The 19631-nt window shown below is 41.1% G+C and overlaps 1 protein-coding gene across 1 annotated transcript in view; it reads right to left on the reverse strand.

The window, feature by feature from the left end:
• Positions 1-13870: 13870 nt before the first annotated feature.
• LMX1B (LIM homeobox transcription factor 1 beta) overlaps positions 13871-19631 on the reverse strand; it is a 109153-nt gene continuing 103392 nt past the window's right edge. Inside the window, exons 7-8 of the mRNA XM_080561350.1 lie at positions 19217-19378; positions 13871-17457 (exon numbers count right to left, since the gene is read on the reverse strand). Coding sequence (XP_080417476.1) covers positions 17300-17457; positions 19217-19378 — 320 coding nt within the window. The 3' untranslated portion in view covers positions 13871-17299. The remainder of the gene's footprint in view (positions 17458-19216; positions 19379-19631) is intronic.

Genomic DNA, 19631 nt, shown 5'->3' on the forward strand with positions numbered 1-19631 from the left:
TAACTGATGGCAGGATGTGGGGGAACAGCACAAAGCTGTGCCAGGGGAGGTTCAGACTGGATGTTAGGAAAAAAGTCTTTAGCCTGAGGGTGGTCAAACACTGAAATAAGCTTCTTTGAGAGGTGGTTGATGCCCCATTCCTGTCAGTGTTCAAGGTATTTGGACAATGCCCTCAATAATATGCTTTAACTTTTGGTTAGCCCCGAAGTGGTCAGGCAGTTGGACTTGGTGGTTTTTGTAGGTCCCATCCAATTGAACAATTGAATTCTAATGTTATCATTGTACTTTCATTAGTAAAAGCTTTAACCAGTCATTTGTGCACTTGCGTCAAAACTAACCATTTTTAGTTTTGTTTTTTTTTCCACGCTTTGGAAAGCTGATTTTCATTCCTGGTTACCAGATTTTCACTGGAATAAAAATTCCATTTTCTTCTAGTGTTATAACGTAAAGTTTGGCAAAGCAAAATAATGCTGATTGATAAAATATTATACAATTGCTTTGATTAAACTTGTTCATTTTCATCTACTTAGTCTGCAGAGGTTTGTTTTTCTTCCTGTGGTATAATTGTTGCTTTTGGTACTGAAACACAAATATTCCAGACTTGCATATGCCAGCTCCAGCTTTTGGAAACTCATATCTGACAGATAATCGAGGTAACAGCTGCACTGGCATTGCTACCAGGAGCAGCACAGTCTTTACCCCCTCAGAATAGTTTCTTTCTGAGTGGGTTGTCTCATTGGTACAAGTAAAATAACAAGGAAAAACAGTTTCCAGTAAAAACAAGGACTAGGGACTCTGGATGGGTTTGTCAGAAGGCATAACAGTTCTAAACTGTTAAATCCTGGACATCTGGAGGTAGGCTTTAGTGGTCTGGCTCTTCAGTATGTCCTTTTAATCACCTCAACACTACTGTATCTTTTGAGAAGATTAGAAAAGAAAAAGGTACACTGTTCTTTAATGGAAGCTGGAAACTGATGAAACTGATAATGGATTTGGTGTACAAGCTTGAATAATAGTTCGAACATGGAAATTAAAGTCCAGAAATTTACTGTGACGCCCCTCATGGGCATGTCTTTGCAGCAGGTCTATGTAGAGATAAGCCAGGTATCATGAGAATGAATTTGTGTGTTTTGTACCTACAGTACTTTGGGCTAATTAGGGCAGGCTCAGCATCACCCTGGTGCAGAACAGAAAGCTGTACAGAAATTCAAAGCAACTAAGCTGTCAACTTCAGTAAGTTCCTCATCCAAAAGACCTCACTTACAATCATCTATGGAAAAAAGATACTTGCACAGGCAGGCCATTCTGAAAGCTTCCAGATCTATGAAAAATATTTCAGTTCTGAAGAAAGTGAGATGTTTAGAACTTCCTGCCAAAACTTCCTAATAATGCTTGCAGTGTACTTAGGCTGCTGATGAGCCTGGCAGTAGAACTGCTGTGCAGTGGACAGCCAAGGGCCTTGCAAACCCTGGTGATATCTATCCTGTCTCGGTGGAGTCACTGAACTCACTTCCAACTGTTCTACCCAGCACCCAAACCCAGCAGTACTTAGCCATGCTTCCAGCAGTACCTGAAAGATTAAAGACTAAAATCTGCCCTTAGTTACGACACTTTCCTCAACCCATCCCAGCACACACATAAGTAATGCCCCCGGGGCTGCCTGAATCATCACTGCAGTACCAGTATCTGACACTTTGCTTTGCAAAGCATTTGCTGTTTAATGCCTGTCTCTGCTCCAGTTCCCACTTTGTTGAAATGACGAAACCCTGTACAATATCAGCCTGACATTACTCCCTTCTTCTGTAGAGGATTCATTTATTGTATTGACAAAGTTGCCAGGTATGTGGAAGGGGAAGGGCAAGGGCTGTACTCACATGCTCCAAAGGCAGTTGAGAAACCTGAAAACACAGCACAATCTGATGTAAACAAACAAGTTCTGCATATTCTCCTTTCCCGAATATTCAGAAGTCTTAAAAGAATTGGGCGTGTAATTGAAAGTAGCCAAAGGCAGCTTTATCCTGTGCTACCAGCGTTTACACAGCCGATCACCCAAAGTTTCACTTGGCAGGTTGACAGGGGTTATGTATTTTCACATGGGTGAAGATCTTCAACGGAGCATTGCAGCCTGAACAACACACACACACACACACAAACATCCTCTTGTTCCACTGATTTTGTTTCAACAGTCTGGAAGAGAAATTTCCATTCTCTCTTTGCCTCAGTCTTATGATCAAGCCCCTTGTCCCATATAACAGTTTTCCAGCACCATAGGCCTATCTTCTTTTCCCTTGGAAACTCACCTCCATTTTCTTTGAGGGGCAAAAGAAATTATTTTTTTTCTGTATAAAATCCCTGGTGCTCTTTTCCATGTTCACTGTAAGCACTTTTGAAGACATTGTTCTTGATGTCACAGGATCCCACTATCAGGAAGGTACCTGAAGCAGCAGCATTTTGGAGTTTGGAAGACACTTCATCAGAAAATTGGACTCTTGAAGGGGATGCAATGGTTCTGAGAAACAAAGAGCATTTCCCTGTAAACAAAAGCACTCTGAGAGTCAGTGCTCCAGGGAACAGAGCTGGTGTTAATACCACGTTGGTGTTCTTGCATGCTAAGACCTGCAATTTTTTCTCTTATGGGCCAGAGAAGAAAATAATTCTATGAAAAGGAAACAGTAGGAAACACATTACTAAACAAACCACTGGAGAAGGCTTTTTCTGATTTTTTTTTTTCAGACGTTTTGTGAAAGTTCTGAATTTGAGGGAACAGAGAAACTTTTCATTTGTGCTGTGAAAATTCAACAGCTGTCTTCAAAAATAATGAATTTTCCAACTTTTCAGAAAAATTGTCCTTTCTAATGTCTTTTTCTAGGCAAAAAGCAACTTTTTTTTTTTTGTTAATGAAATATGACATGATAAACAGAAAAGTGCACAGTACGGGCAGAAACTACATAATACTAAAACCTGCCAATTTTATCCACCATTATCACAATTTAATTCATGTATATGTTGTTTCCATTCTACTCTGTGTAACTCAGAAATAAGTGAAAGTAGAAGAGTCAGTCAACATTCTGAGAGTTCTATCATAGCAAAACCATGTGAGGTGGTGAGCTCAGGCAGAAAGAATAACACTCCTGACTAACTTGATAATGAGCTCTCATTTACCCCCTTCTCTCCACAACCCCCCCCAAAAAAAAAAAAAAAAAAGAGAGAGGAAGAAAAAGGAAAAAGAAAAAGGCTCTTCATGCAGTTGACTTCTGTCCTTTAGGGGGAAAAAAAAAAAAGAAAGGAAAAAAAAGGGTGAGTTTTTTTCAGTCATCACTCTTGTGAGAAACCAAACAGTCCACCTACAATACATACCGTATAATTTACCAAAACCACAAATGAATGCATTTCTGGTTCCTTCTGCGGCAAGTTTTGACTTCGAGTGGCATTCCCAGCATGGAGACAAATTTATTTATTCATTAATTTAATATATTCAATAAACCAACCAGCACACAGACTTATTCTTTACAAGTAATTAGAATGTATTACAAGCATACAAATGTGCCTAAGATTGAGAACTTGGGTTATAATCTAATGAAAATATTGTCGCTGAATTAATTTCCTATGTGGTGCCAGAGCCATGGAATAAAAAGTATATTGAAAGTCTTCAGAGACCTACTGTCAACAGCCTGGTACTACCTCTATTTTAAGCTGGAGACGATTAGATTTCAAAAGCCTGTTCCTTTTCATGCATGTTCCCTTGTCTTACAGAAATCTTCCATGCTTGAAAGGTCTCTCAAAAGTTTCAGAGATTAAGAAAGTGAAGGAACAGGCAATTTCTGCTACAAATGTCATTAAAATGTATTAGTCTCACAGAAACACAGGTCAAATGCAGATTTACCAGGAAGTTGAGACGGTTGATCCTCCCTGTGGAAAGTTGCAGTCTATTATATTCTGCATATTGCAACACTGCAACAATTGAAGATTATACTATGTCTGGCTATATTTGGCTGTAGATGAAGTCTCTTTTTATCAGAACTGCAAAAGCATAACGTACCAGTAGCATGTGGAATGTCACTGCTGCTTCATTCCTTCTAAAAGTAATCAGATTTCGTACTTGTTTAGCATTTTTCATCTAAGCATTTTGCAAGCTAACCAACTAACCATCAGTAAGGACAGGATTTTTTTTTTTTAAAGAATTAGATATATAAATGCAACAACTCAACACAAACAAACAAACAACAAAGAGTGAACTGGTACACAGACAAAGGCTATATTTGCCGGTGTTCTCAGGAAAAAAATTGCAAACTGAAGGAAGAAGCAATCGTGAAGTGCAGCTGTTGAGGCGCATTCCTGTTTCCCATTGGAAGTTAGACAGGCAGATAACCTATGACTGGCAGATTAGTTCCAACTTTCTGTTTCAAGCCACTGATATTGAGGGTCAGGAGAAACAAGCAGAAATGTCCTTATTTGTGTATATAGATTTCAGATACAGGCTGTATCACTGTATGAGATGTTTTCTCTGATGCACCCCTGGAACTGTCAGCCTATTAGTAACCTCGCTTCAAAGATACTTTTGTTTCTATCTGGTGTAGAGATTTTGGGGCATGTCCCTCTTCAGAGTAATGAAAAAAAGAGTTTAGGCTATCCAGGTCATTGTGGTAATTTTTTTTTTTTGGTCACATATATTTAGCCTACTTCAGTAAGCAGCAGACAGGCATTGATGTGTCCTTCAAGAAAGACTGTTGCCACTGGGAGTATAATTACTCTGTTCTAAAGCAAAAGGTTTTCGCGTAATTCTAAAGTGTAAAGAAAGATCAAGGAAATCCACAGGCTTCACTGGGAGCACTTCTGTGCAGGGCTTATCAGTGGCTCCTTATCAATGTTAATCTGACAACACAGGTGTGAGGGATTGCCACAGCTAGTATAGATCACTGGTCATCTGATCAGTAGTAACTCATTGTGTTCTGCTGGACACCAGTTTACTTGTTACAAGTTGAACAAAGAAGCAAATTAAACAAGCCTGAATAAGTAGTGTTGGTAACATGGGAGGTGTGGTGGAGAGCCTAGGAGAGAACTGCCTGTCTTTGCTGTCTGTAGGTGTACAGCTAATAACCATTACACAACACCCACAGACAAACTCCCTCCAGCAGGGAGAGGGCATGGTAATTATAGAATGGGTGTTTAAAAGGAAAAGGCGTTTCATATCCCATGTTCCTCATTTTAATAATAGAGACTGGTGTGTTGTGAAACACCTTCCTTAGAAAAACATTTAATGCAGTGAACCGTGTACACATCTGCAGTAGCGAGCATGATGGCTGAGCCTGTGTAGCACTGCTTGTTTTCATGTGTGTACCTGGGGAAAGCTCCCCACCCCACTATGTGAGCAGGGCTTGTCCCCAGGACTGGGTTAGGGAAATTCATGCCTAGAAGTCTCAGTATCAGACTGGAGGCAAGACAACTAAGAAGAGGAGTGTTCTTCTCCAGACACTCCCCAAAATACCTTGCACAGAAGTAGAGAGCAATGTGGTGCAGATTCTGCTTCTTTGCAGACCCTGTCACCATCACCCTCCTCATGCTCTTCCCAAATCCCAGAAGGAACCTGCACATAGTCCCTGGGCCCCACTGTGCGAGGGGAGGGGGCAGCACACAGGCTATGCAAGAGGCTGCAAGCTGCATCCTCCTCCTGCCCTACAGCCAGCTGCCCAGGCCCTCCTCCAGCCCTGCTGCTGGCCAGAGAGGCTGCTGCTGCCAAGCCTGGGTCTCTGCCGGGACCCTGGGGGGATGTTGCCTCTCCACCAGGGATCCCTCTGAATGTAGAAAAGGGTGAAATAGCACATGCATATTCTTCGAAGCAAATGCACAGACACTTTCATATGGATTCCTATCTGTGGGGAGGAGGTAACACAAAATCACTGAAATACTGTCTCTTCTCAGTCCTGTCTTAGGCAGATTACTTTCTTGCTGAGAAGAATAACTTTACATCGCCATTATCCTGGTTACCATCATCTGCTTTGTTACTCTGTCTTTTAGGCACTACCATTACCTAGCTTCTCAACTTTGTTTTGTCCCTTCTATCTCATCACAGTTTTCAAAACAACATTTTGAATACTGAAATGAAGCAGCAAAAGACCTAAAAGTACTTTTAGAAAGAGTTGTCTCAAGGCTGCCATAGTCCTAATACTCCCAAAATGAAGTAGATTGCTTATTCAGGAAATAATATTTCAGGTAGAAAACTGTAAGAAAGCCTTCAGCACCTCACACATCTCTACAGTAATTCATGAAACAATGGTTCAACTCTGACAAAACCACTCGAATTGTTAGTAAGTCTCTTAAGAAGTTAAATATAACAGCATACAGAAAGGTTTTTTTTGTTTTTTTTTTTTTTTTTTTGACGAAGAGGAGGTACAGAGCAGCTAGAGAATTAGAAAAATCTCTGTGTCACTGACCAAAATCGTTGGTTGGAGTGCTGAAATCAAGCCTTTTGGGCTCTGTTCACAGTTCCATTATGTCAGCCTTAGTGTCATCCTCTAAATGCTTGTTGTAAAAGCATTGCATTTATGTGCCTGTCATGCGAAGTCCTTTTCCTTTGGACATTATCTGACTATGCCAGAGTCTAATCAAACTCTCATTATCTTCCACTGCTAGGAATGGATTTGGTATTCACTATCAGTTAATCAGTGACTAGCTGACACAAGTGGCGAGCAGGCATGATTCTGAGTGAGCAGGTATCTTGTTAGTCCCCGTATTTCATTGCGGATGTACCACCTCAAAAGCATACAAAAATATCACCCTATTTCTTCTTTTAGGTTAACAAAGAGATAATATGATGTCCTCTTATTAACTGAAGGTCAAAAGACTATGAATGAGTGTAAATACAGAGGATAGAGAAGAGGTAGAGAAAAGGGAAGTAAATACTCTATCAAGAGGTAGGAAAAGATGCAATGCTTTGATACACCTTGTGTTTTATTTAATTCTCCACTTAGTATTATTCTCTTTCCTCTCCAGTTCAGGGTGCAGCTCTGGTCAATTACAGCATGTGTCTTGCTCATAACATGATCAGATGAAGCTGTGATACTGAAACACTGGGGCTCAATATAATGCAATGTCAAGCTGGCAAAGGTGTGTCCAAGCCCAGCTACCATCACTGGGGACTGTCAGACCCAAGTGAGGAGAAGTGGACCAAAGAGATGAATATAAGCAGTTCTTTTCTTCCACAGGTACAACCAAAGGTGTGCTTTCTCTTCTTCCAAGTAATTAATATTTTAGTTCTCAAAAGATGAGAAAAAACAGTTTGGAATGCAAATGTCAGATGTTGCTTGGATAAATACTACAAGCCAAATTCATTAGTGTGCTTTCAAAGAGAATTGTTCTGTTCTCCCATTATAAGTAAACAAAGAAATAACATTATCACCTCTCTTATTTCAGAATATACATGTTGTTTCTAGTGCTAATAACCATGTTCCTGTGACAGAATATAGCCTCACAACATCTTAACTGCAAAATACGGTTTGCAGGAAAGAATGGTTTTCTGAGAATATAAAAATGTATTTCATTCTTAATGAGTAATTTGTTTATATTTGTATACAAATAAATGAGAAGCAGGTATACTCTTTATTTAATAGCATTTAATCCATGATCATTTTATACAGTGGGGCCATACTCATAATGTTTCTTTTATGTTATTAAAAATATTGATAAAACACTAAACATTCATTAGTTACACCATTTCTGAGTGCACAGAAGGATGAACAAATGTGTTTTCATTATAAGAGGTAATAATAATTAAGAGTGACAGCACCTTATCCTCAGGATCTGCCTCCCAGCACCAGTTTGGCTGATAAAAAAACAGAAGTTAAGATAAGGCAGCAATTATTAAGACAAATCTTTTGAAGGGCTGTTTGAACTCCTGTGTCCAGCAGATAATCTGATTTTACAAGGTGCTCCAAGGGGGGTAGACTGCATGGGAAGCAGTACCCAGGTGCAGGCCTTTAGCCCTTTGCACCGGCATTTTTACCTCTAGCCATTTCCCTGGTCTCTTCTTCTTTTGTTTGCTACAGCTGTGGCATATAAATCAGTCTTCATTCTGTCTCACTGACACCAAAGAGAAACACAACACAAACAATGCAGAACAGCAAGCCCCAAATGTATTAATCTTTTTTTTTTTTTTTTTTCTGATCCCTTTCACCTACCTTTTTGGGGAGATTCAGAAATGGCTATGGGCAACTCAGTAATTCTTCCTTCATAAATATTAGATGCATGCAGAGCATGAATATTTGAGTAGCTAACTCTGACTTAGGTGAAAAACAATTGCTAATGGCAATCCATTTTTCCTTAGTGACATTCCACCAAAAACAAGCATGAGGGGGACATGATGATGCAATTTGGAGGTGGACAGCAAAAGGGAAAGAAGGTTTTGACTGGGAACAAAGACAATTTATTGATCAGTCCTTAAGGTCAAGTTCTGGAGTGAGAGTTTTAGCAGAGAGAGATCTGTGCTCAGCAGCTATATTGATATCCTTAGGATCTAAATTAACAAATACTGAAAAAAAGGTTTGACTACTTATGAACTATTTTTATTATGTTATTGAGCTTCCACCTCTTGATCCATTGCACCCTGCATGACACTGCACACTTTATGTGCGAACTGCTGTGGGAAAGATCGGACAGTTCTCTTAACATCTTCCTTTTGGGGTGTACCACTTTCCCCCGGTAAAACTGTGGCTTGCTGTGGAAAAGGACAGATTGTTTTCCCTCTGCCCAGTCCCACTTCCCCTGTGCATTCATTTTCTTTCTTTGATTCTTGCAGCCATGTACTCACTGCTCAGGTCAGATTAAGCAGCTGTTCTGGGAAAGCCACTTTCATTTTGATCCTTCATGGACTGCTTTTCAAGACAGACAGACAGATAAACGCATCCTGCTGCACAAGGGCTGCAAAGTATGTGCTGAAATGGTATGACTGGCAGTGGCGGTGGGAACAGGGCTGCCCCTTTTGGTGATGACAGGTTAGGTATAAAACCGTATCTTTTGATTTTTAATAAAAAATAGAACTTGTGACTTTATGCCTGAGGCACAGAAAAGAAATCTAGTGTCTCTAGAACAGGGGAATGGCAACTTATAATCAGATGTGACTAAATCAAACCTCAGCTGAAGTTTACGTCCACATTTGCATTGCCCCAGAGACGTCAGCATATAGCTATCATTTTATATTGGTCTCAAATTTGTCATTACTAGATGAATACTTTATAATCCATTGGTAATACTTATATACACTTGTCTGTTTTAGAATATGGCTCCCCTCACGTGTGTTTTGCTCCAAAAAACTATCTTGTTAGCTTTCTCTGAAACCACTGCAGCTTCCACACACTGTATTGCTAGGACTTCTGCCCTGTGAGTCAACTCCCGGGCACTTCTGCAGGAGTTGCTGAGCACAGCTGGCTCTCCTAGCTCACAGCCTGGCCTGACACAGGTAGCAGATGGTGCCTGTGAGCACCCAAACTGGCCTGCCCATCTGCAGCATGTGTGCAACTCTCACAAGCCTTAGCCATCCAAACAAGCAGACAAACCATTTCAGCATTGGTATAGGACCTGCTTCTCCTTCCAGCTAGACCTGCAGTTACACGTTCATTGACAATACCCAGTGCTGCTTTAGCAGAAGCCTGTGAAGTGTGTGAATACAATTCTGAGGAGCGCTAATGCAAAACGTACATCTTTGGACAATTGTGTTGAACCTATCCAGGGCTGCTGGTTGTGCTTCTGCCATTCTTCCTGGAGAACCTCCTGGTCCCAACCGCATGGACCCGCTGACTGGCAACCTGGGATGCTCAGAGACCCACAGGTATGTGGTCCTTGGACAGGGCTGTTACACTAGCTTGGTCCCTATGTGCTGCCTGTACATACCAGAAACAACTAGCAGCTAAGAGGACTTTCTTTCTGAGTCTAAACATTGAGGATATTAGCCCTCTGTTTTCCAATATGAGCACTCCATGGCAGGGACCAACAGAACAGCTCATTTCCTCTGCAAAGGAAGGTCAGGTGAATGCTGTTTGAGTGGGCTTTTTTTCCCCATGCACATCAAGCTTGAAGAGCAGAACCTGCTCAGGAGACAGGCCAAGAATACTGGGCAATTACAAGCTGTCTGCTGGGTTTTCCTCATTCCCCTGAAGCAGCTCTGTGCCTTTCTGCTTGTGCTGCTTCTCCAAGTCAGCAACACTGCTTGTTTTTCACTTAAAGATAAATGGCATTGGATAAGATAATTTAAAAAATAACCACATGGCCATTTCTATATCACTAAAACAGAGAAAAGAAGGTTAAAAACTTTGGCCCAGACTATCTAGATGCCTACTTCTAGAGTTGGTTCCCTTTCCATATCTGTATTTGCTCTGTTTTCTTCCCGTTAAAGAATATATCTTTCAGAAATTGTCCTTTTCTTATAGTTTCTGTTGAAAACCTAGCAGGTTTTGGTCTTTTATTTTATTTTTATTTTTTTATTTGAAAAAAATCCATTTTACTTCTCCCACGATCAAAATTATCTCTGGAAAACTGAGCATACGTTTTCTGTGGGTGAAAAACAGCATTTTGCTGGAAATCATAATTCTCAGATTAAAATAGTTTAAATGGAAGACTTTGAAGGAAACCTATTAACAATATCTAACTTGCCTTACAACAAAACCGGACAGATGAGACCATACCACATCTCAGTGGGTGAGAATCCCATCGATGGCTGGTGTCAGCGGGAAATGTGTAGGGTCAGGGCACAGGCACAGTGGGTTCCCTGGATAATCCTTCCCTTGATGATCGCCAAGCCCTGGTGAACAGCAGGACAGCTGGAGTTTGCACCCAGGATGTTATTAACAGCAGCAAACAGCTCTTACCACCCTCCGCCCCCTCCCAAACTTATCTGACAGTTGGACACCCACTTAGGCTGTAGCTCTCCACAGCAGTCAGTGGCAATGACTACTACAGTCTTCCCCTGAAGCAGTTCATGCATCAGAAACACTGATAATCTTCTAGAACTCTGCTACTCAATGGATGAAGCAGAGGGCCAGCGTGAGATGCTGTGTTCATGGTGTCAGCTGTTTGCTCTAAGAGGTATTTTCCCATTTTCTTCTACAGCTGTGCCTGTGGCTGGTGGCATCAAGGCAGTGCACCCAAGCTTGTCGTGATGCCAGGTATTCCCGGTATGCTTTCTGCTAGGCTTATTGCAGTTGACTGCTCATATTCATATGCTTAAGAGTAAGCCCTGGAGGCAGGCTAGTATGCAGGACGCAGATGTTGTGAGTGGGCAAGAAGTTGCCTCTCTTCCTAGCACTAGCAGGAACAAGTAGACCCCGCACACACTTTGGTCCTGACAGAGTTATAGCTGTGTGAGTAGTCTGGTTGCATCATCTTCAATTCCTACAGACTTTGCCTGTCTTAAGACAGCCCATGCAAAGAAGGCTGAGGGCCATGGTGATGTGTAAAATACTGTCCCCATCCCCATGGAGGCGCTCTCAAACTATGGAGGCTGAAGAACAGTGTGAAGGGAGACCCTGTCTTTGCCCTTGCTTTATCTCCCCTTGGAACAAAGGAGGGCACTCAATTAACAGCCTGGACTACTGTTCCACATCACTAAAAAATAAATATATAACACAGTGGTCGGTTATAATGATCCCCTGGTTATCCTGCCTGAGAAAACAGTGGTGCCATCCCCCACTTTGCAGAGAAAACACTTTCAGTCTGCAAAAGCAAAGAAAGAACTGCACACTGAAAGAAAATCCTGCTTTGTTTACAGGTTGTTTATTTACAAATATACTGAAGTGTTATCTTTTTTTTCCTTCTTTTTCTGTTTTTGTTTACTGTGTTTGTGTGTGTATGTGTGCATGTGCACAAAGGAAGAAGCATAATGTATGAGAAATTCATGTATCTTAGCTGCCAGACAATGGTGGCAGGAAAAAAAATCAGTGAAATGAAATTTAAAAACACTAATAAATAATTTAACAATGACAAGTAATTAAATAATAATAATAATAAAATAAAAAAAAGACAATGATCTACATACATTATGGTGGTTTGTTACCAATGCAGAGGGAAAGGAGCAGGGAAACTACTGTGAAAGGCAGATGGTTAATTATGAGAGAGCATATTCATATTTTTTTACAAGTTAAACAAATTGTAACAGACAGCTACAAAATACTACATTTTGATAACATAAATACAGAATATATAAATATACAAGTAATACAGCCATACACAGCTAAAAAAATAAGGTGTTCACTTAAAAACAGAGTTCCCAATGTTAAATATCTGGCAGTCCCTTCACAGTCACTACTAAACAGAAGAATGATGTGCAGAACCAAAAGGACCTTGGCTGTATCCTTTAGGAAGGCAAATAGTTTCAGTTTATTCAGGTAGGCCTCAAATGAGCAAGACTGTGCTTAAATCCCACCAAAGTCTACAGACTTTACATACCTGCCAAAAGTTAAGCAAGTGTGTAAGTAGTTACCTAGCAAGACAGACCCAAAACCTGAAGCCCTAGCCACATCACTGTGGGTGCAGATGTCAGCTGTCCAGTGCCACCAGGATGAGGAGGAATGAAGACACACTAAAGATGTACCAGCACATGCAGGGAACATCTGCTCTCTGTGAATGCATGGCATGAATGGTTTGGGCATCAGGTTGTGTAAAGCACTGCCCTGAGCATTTCAGACTTTGTGTACTGTGGTTCCAACTTCCATGGCTTTGATGTGCTTTAATATGCTCTCTTTCCTTTCACTTTTATGACCAAACTTGGGGCTTGTGAGAGCCTTTCCCTCCCTCTTTCATTCTGCTGTTAATTTTTAGTGACTTTTTGGGACAGCCAGAATTATTATGACATGGTTTGAAGAAGGTGCTCTTGCAAACCCCAGCTTGCAGCATCCCTAGCACTATCATGGTGAGCTGGGTTCCCTGGGGCACCTAGGAAGGTGGCTTGGGAGGTATTTCTGATCCCTAAGGAAACTGGGAGGGAGTCCTGAGCACAGTATGAAGAGGTAAGTGGGTTCACATCATCCCTGGAAGGTTTGCCAGCATGAAGGCCCTTCCCCATGCAGTGATGGCACAGTGAGGGGGCTAAGTTGCTGCTGATAAAGCAGCAGTGATCTCCTTAAAGGACCTGGTAGCATTCATCAGACTTGTGCAGGGTGAGTCTGAAGAACCTACTCAGCAGCCATCGTGAGACTAATGCGAGTCATGTCTTCAGCATGGTTAGGAGCAACTGGGTTAAGTGATCTGGATGTTTTTGATGACAGTGTTTAAAGAAGTAAATAAGATCAAAATTCCTAGGATGCAGTTTCAATCTTAGTGAGTGCAACCACTATATTTTTACTTACAGCAACATAACTGTCTTTCATGTTGTGACTAAACACATTTACTGCCAGCCCCCTAACTGCTTAGAATACGGGTTTTATCCCACAGTATTGTGAAAAACAGGGGGGGCTGAAAGGAGCAGTACGTGGTAGGAATCATTCCCTTGACATTCAACCACGCAATGGAAATATGCTGCTGCTCAGCTGAGAGCCAGTTGGTGGGTTCAATGACCACACTGTTCAGTAACCATTCATGAAGGCAGGAAAAACTCTGTGTGCTACCATTGCTTTTATGAACAGATCTTGTAATTGCACAATAAAGACCTCTGAGGAAGCTATTACTTAGTGTATTCATTCTTATCTCACAGTAACCTTTTTTAAACATTATCGAGCAAACACTGAAACCTAATCAATCATCTTTTACTTAATTGCATCTTGTCACCACTTTAGCTTAACACGTATTCCTTGCTTAGCCAAAACAATGATTGGAACACCATGAAGAGTTCACTTGATGCATTTATATTAGAAAAGGGTTAATTTCCAAGGGAAAATGATCACTGTAAGGTGCATGTAATAAACTGCTGTCATGACCTCTAACCTTCAAGCTCCCATATGTGCAATCATTGTTTGTGGTTTCCGTAGAAGTGCCAGATGCTAAGAATTTTTGGCAAGGGTTTATCAATTTGACTCAGAATAAGATATTACTGTGATATGGACCATTAAACATTTTACTTTCACCTGATTGGTGACATTTCCCTTGACAACAGAAGAGTAAAACAGAAATCAAAAAGGTCAGAGGTTGCTATATAATCTTTTACTGCAGGTCCCAGGTTAAAACCACAATGATCACACTCCAGTAGGATAATTCATTCCACAAAAAAGTGACATTTATTTTGCTTTAATGAACTTTGGCCTTTGCCAGATTTAATGGGTCTGCTGGAAATCACTGACCATGCATTCCTTCCCTTGACCAGCAGCAATCCACAGTGGCAAGGGAAGCATTATGCACGCCAGATGGCTTGACTGTGTAGTGTCTGTGGCACCAGAGGTGGTAGAAAATGGGGGAACAAACAGCTAAGGCATCATCATACAACACACCAAGGGAAAAGGAGATGGTATGTACAGGTACATTGCAATGAAAGAAAAAAAAGGTAGCAAACAACCATCTAAAGAACAGCAAAAGATTATGGTTACTTCAGCTATCAAACGGGATATTGGATTCTTTACCTTGGAAATCAATTGTATTTTCAACAACCAGCCCAGAAGCAGAGGTAGAGTTGGGACAAGACAGTTCTCCAAACTGTAGGACACATTATTGTTATCACTTAAGTCTCTGTATACAATAAATGCCATTTTGGTCCTGCCAGGAATGAGGGACAAAGCAAGATTTATGTCTAGTCTATAAACCCAGTGTGTTTGAGATGGTGAACACGCTTTTCTATGACTCTGGATGAGCACAGGAGGAGGATGGGGAGGAAAATATTATGAATTCATTGAGACTGGTGGTTATAAATGTTTATAATGTGCTACATGAAAAGTGCTTGCCTTCTGCCCTGCAAGCAGTATAGCTCACCTGAGTTCTTTATGTTTGCTATCATGAAGAGAGAAAGGAAATTGTTATTTATCTTGACACGCAAAGAAAGGGAAGAATGGCTGCGAAAAGAAAATTCTTCCAATTTCAAAACATATCCAGGGGCTCACAACCTTCAACTAAAAAAACACATCCCTACCAGAAAGTGAGAGAATGGTTACTAGCAAAAGTAACAGACCCACCTCCCTGGGCGTGGCAGGCTCCTTGGAGAGATAAAATAGGCACCTACAGGAAGGGGAGCATCACCCCACACAGGGATGTTGGTTCCTTCACACATGAAGGGCCCTGTATGAGGCAGGTGGTGAGTTGGCCACTGCTCTGCAGCAGGAGGGGTTTACCTCCAGGTCTGTGCTTAGCTCTGCTGCAGTGTATGCATGTAGTCTTCTCCCCTAGTGCTAGCCTCATCACAGTGTGAAGATGCATGGGCTTATCTCAAAGACAGAAATTTGCTTTCTCACTAAACCTCTGACGCTCTCGGTCCGCATCTTCATATTGGAGAAGAACATGATCTTACCTGTTCCCTTGGACCTACCACCTATCCATGTCATCCCTCCCTCTGGGGTGCAGGGAGAGCCCTGCTGCATGGGCGAAGGGGCGCGTGGCTGCCCAGCAGAACCAGGCTCTGTGGGCAGAGGAGCTCTGGGGCTGGGTGCAGTGGGTGCACTCCTTCCATCCCCACGCAGGAATAGCACCCCTTGGCCAGGGTCAGGGTCCCAGGGAGTGTCTGCACGCCTGTGAATGGAATGCTCTGTGCCTCCCCAGGAGGCTGCTGCTCTGAGCTGCTGCCAGTCCTCACCCAAAGGAATCAGATTAACCAACACTTTGGCTTGTTTTTGGATATTATGGTCAATATAGTAAAGGTATTTATTTCAGAAAGGGCCTATCCTGCCAATCTTTCCCCATGAGCTCTATTTTGAACACACCCTATAATTACTGATATTACCCTGGCAAATTTTCCCCATGAAGTTTTCTCCACTAAGAACCATGACTGTACTTGTCTGCCTCTCCACATTATAATTATCACCAGGCAATATTTATAACTATGCTATTATTATTTACGATATTTTATGCCCTATGAAAACCTATATGACATATGCTCAAGCTTCAGCATCTGAGATGATCAAACTTCATCTGGGTCATTTCCTTCAATTTATGCGTTTCTTGTTCTTCCATTTGCACTACTAAAAGGTTAGTTGGAGTATTTACTGTAAATACAGTAAATCAGCATGAAACTTGCAGTATTTCTGTTAGATTACAGCTCAGTATATCTAAACCTCCCATTGTGATCTCTCTCCTACTTTTTTTTTTTTCCTTCCTAGCTGGTGCACATTTCAGGACTTCTGATGGTTCAGGCTAGAACTGTATATCATAGATTCTTGCTGAAGCAAGATAATTAACTAAAGGAGTGCTTAATTATTCCAGATGGACAATGGAGAATAGCACATTTATGCCTCATGCAAAACAAATAAACAGAACAGAATGAACAACATGTTTGCCAGTCATAGCCTAGACTTGGAATTTGGCACTGAAATACTTACAAACAAAAGTAAATGTTTTATTCTCACACTGCAAAAAAAAAAATAATAAATAAAACTCTGTCTTGTAAGCACCTTTAGTTTTAATTAATAAAGATCAATACTAACCTAAATGCCTCTGTCCCTAACATGCATCTCCTCTCCAGGGTCATAGACCTTTCTTATTACAAAATCACTGGCTTTCTCCATAAATATAACTGTTAACCAGTTTCCTCAGTACCATATGTATAAGGGCTATAAACTAATCAGCAGATCTAGATTATGTAAAAAAAGTGTAGAAAGGAAACAAATGTTGAACGTCACATTTACATTAACTTCTCACAGTTCAAATGGCAATTTATCCACAACATAGTATGAATCATGCAGTAAGAAAAGGGAGGAATCTCCAGTTTCTTTGATTTATTTTTCATGTGGTTGACCGATGTCAGTATCAGTGGCTTAAAAAAAATTAAACATCCAAAAGAAAGGGAGAGAGAAAGGAGGAAAAGGTCTAGCTTTCTGCAAAATCCATTTCCTTTACAACGATGAGCTCAAACCAAACCAAAAAAAAAAAAAGGCTGCTGAAGAGCAGGGTCTTCTGTTCCTTCCACGCTTCTCTCTTGATCTGGTGCAAGCTGGGAATCAAGGGTATGGGACCAGTGGATGTGTTTTGTTTATATATGTATGTATGTAAGTAGGTAGGTATTGATATATATATACATACATACATATATGCATACAGATATAGTCTTCCTAAAAATGCTCTTTGCAGTCCAGAGGCGGCAGGAGTCACTGTGAAGGAAGAGCTGGGCAACATATGGCTGTAGAGTCTGCACTGGAAAAAGTCACTGGCTAAATATACGCCGGCTGTTTCTTTTCTTTTATTTTCATGAGGCGAAATATGAGCTCTGCATAGAGTACAGCCTGTCAATGGGGTTTCCTACTCTAGCCTGCATGGAGTTAACTTCAGAAGAGGCAAGAAAACAGTCGCTCAAGCTAGTTAAAGAGGTATCACTGTCGATATCATGAAAAATGGAGTCGTTTCCTGTAAATGAAATGTATATGTTAAGCTGTATTCTGTGCAGCCAGAGAAGGACATAGTATACATGGATGCTCATATGTTGCACACTGCAGCAAAATGGAATGCTCCTGGTTTTGTTTTGGCATGTTAACATAAGTTGGCTCTAAGCATCTGACCTATAAAGAGAAAGGCTAGCAATCAACTTGCAAAGTTCAACTGTCAGCAATACCACTTAGAAGTGCAGAAACCTGCCAGTATCTAATTTATGCCCCAGTCAACAGTACAAAAGCAGGTCTTGGCTGACAACATAAGCAAATGGTGTCAGGGGAGAAGGTCCCTGGCGTTCCTTGAGCTGGGATTCAGCACTTGCGGGGGCTCCGTGGAGGAAAGGAGGACCAGACGCTAAGAGCCCAACAACAGGAAAAAGCAGCCTGAGGACCAAAACCAGTAATGGTCTTCATTCACACATAAGGTAAAAGGCAGGTCGACAAACACGACAGGACCCAGGAGGAGGCCCAACTTCCCTGGCCTCAAATGAGCTACAGTTGTAAACATGCTTTCTTGTCAGAAAATTCCACTCGCTGGGGGCTGGTTTGGAACACAGCACCATTTATTTCCCTTAGCAACTAGAATTTCAGCTTACTTCATATCTTAAGGTACCAGAAAGAGCTCTAGCTCAAGTAATGTGAGCTTTAGAAAAGTGTTACAATGTTTTTTTTTCCTTATGCCTTCATTTAAAATGGCTTTCTTTTAATTCCTGCATTGGTTTTAAAACACAGAACATGCTTCCAAATGAGTTTTGCTTAGAATTTGCCAAGCACATTGTTAGCAACAAAATCACAAGCTGTCTAATGCTCATTTGCACTTCAAATATCCTCAGCTCCTTACAGTATTTACCAAATTGCCTGGTGTGCACTGTGGACTTGCCTCAGTGGAAAAAAGTAATAACACGCACCCAAGCCAGATTTCTTGTTGGTCTGTGCAATCCATGCTCATGAAAGTGATGTGCACATGTAACTCTGCAATGAAGTGCTCCTGGTCAATACAAAAGAGTCTGATGTAACAGGCCCTTGTGGGCAATAGCAAGGCCAATAATCACAGTCCAAGAAAACCTCTCAAGTTTTGTTTAAATGCCACACTGCAATTGTCCAGAATCAATTATTAGGCATTTAATGCTCATGATGCATTTGGTGTACCTATTCACTTGATGTTGTATGGGCAGGAAATTATAAAACCAAACCATCATCTTGAGTTTGGACAGAGAATATAATTATGCAGGAGAAATGTCCTGTGGTGATATATCTCTCAGTAGCTCAAGAATTGCTCTTTAACAAATCCATGCATCCAATCTGAGGGATCTGAGAGGGGTGGTCATTTATTCTGGAATAAATAGATTACTTATCCTTATTAGACAACTTTTCAAAGCATTACTTTCCCAGAGCTTCTAGGAAGGGGAAAAAATTGTGAGGGAAATAGAATTTGTCTCTGTTTATTTTTAGATGTCTTGGATAGTGATTTAAAAAAGTGGAGCTGGAGAGGTATTGATGCTTGTTTTTATCCTTTATCAAAACTATACTGTGAAGTAGCTTTGAAGGGTGTCTGGAGCCTGGGATAAGCTCTCTTCTACCCGCTTATGTGTGCATGAAAACATACACACAAAACTGACTGGTACAAATCCCAGAAAAAAATATTATAAAAGCAAGTAACTCTGTTGAACCTTTGTAGTGTGAACCTGCATACAAACCCTGCTATTTCTGATGCAGCAGAATGATGCTTGCCTTACCATAAGGATTCATGTGGTCGCCTGGCATTTGTGGAGGGGTAAGACCCTGCTGAAATGGGTCTGTGCCATAACTGCTTTGATCCATTGCTACAATCTGCTGCTGTGGCGGTGCAAGTGGTGTGTAAGATGTCATCATCCCTTCCATTCGATTAGACATTACTTCTGCAGAAGACACAGGAGGGCACGGTCACTGCTTAGCAACAAAGAGGCTGCAGACAGTAGTATTGGTGGCATTACTGAACACGAGATCAGAGGGAATACAGATAGGTGCCATGCAGAGGAGCATTCCCAATCTTGTCTGGGAGTACAACCTTCAACAGTAAATTGAGAGACTTGTAATCTCTGACTACATAATTATGGAGTTCCTGGGTGCTTGACCATCTCTTCACAAAGTCTCCTGTGTCTGGCATAGCCC

The sequence above is a fragment of the Anser brachyrhynchus genome (genome assembly GCF_964034855.1).
Source record: "Anser brachyrhynchus genome assembly, chromosome: 19".
Taxonomy (NCBI): domain Eukaryota; kingdom Metazoa; phylum Chordata; class Aves; order Anseriformes; family Anatidae; genus Anser; species Anser brachyrhynchus.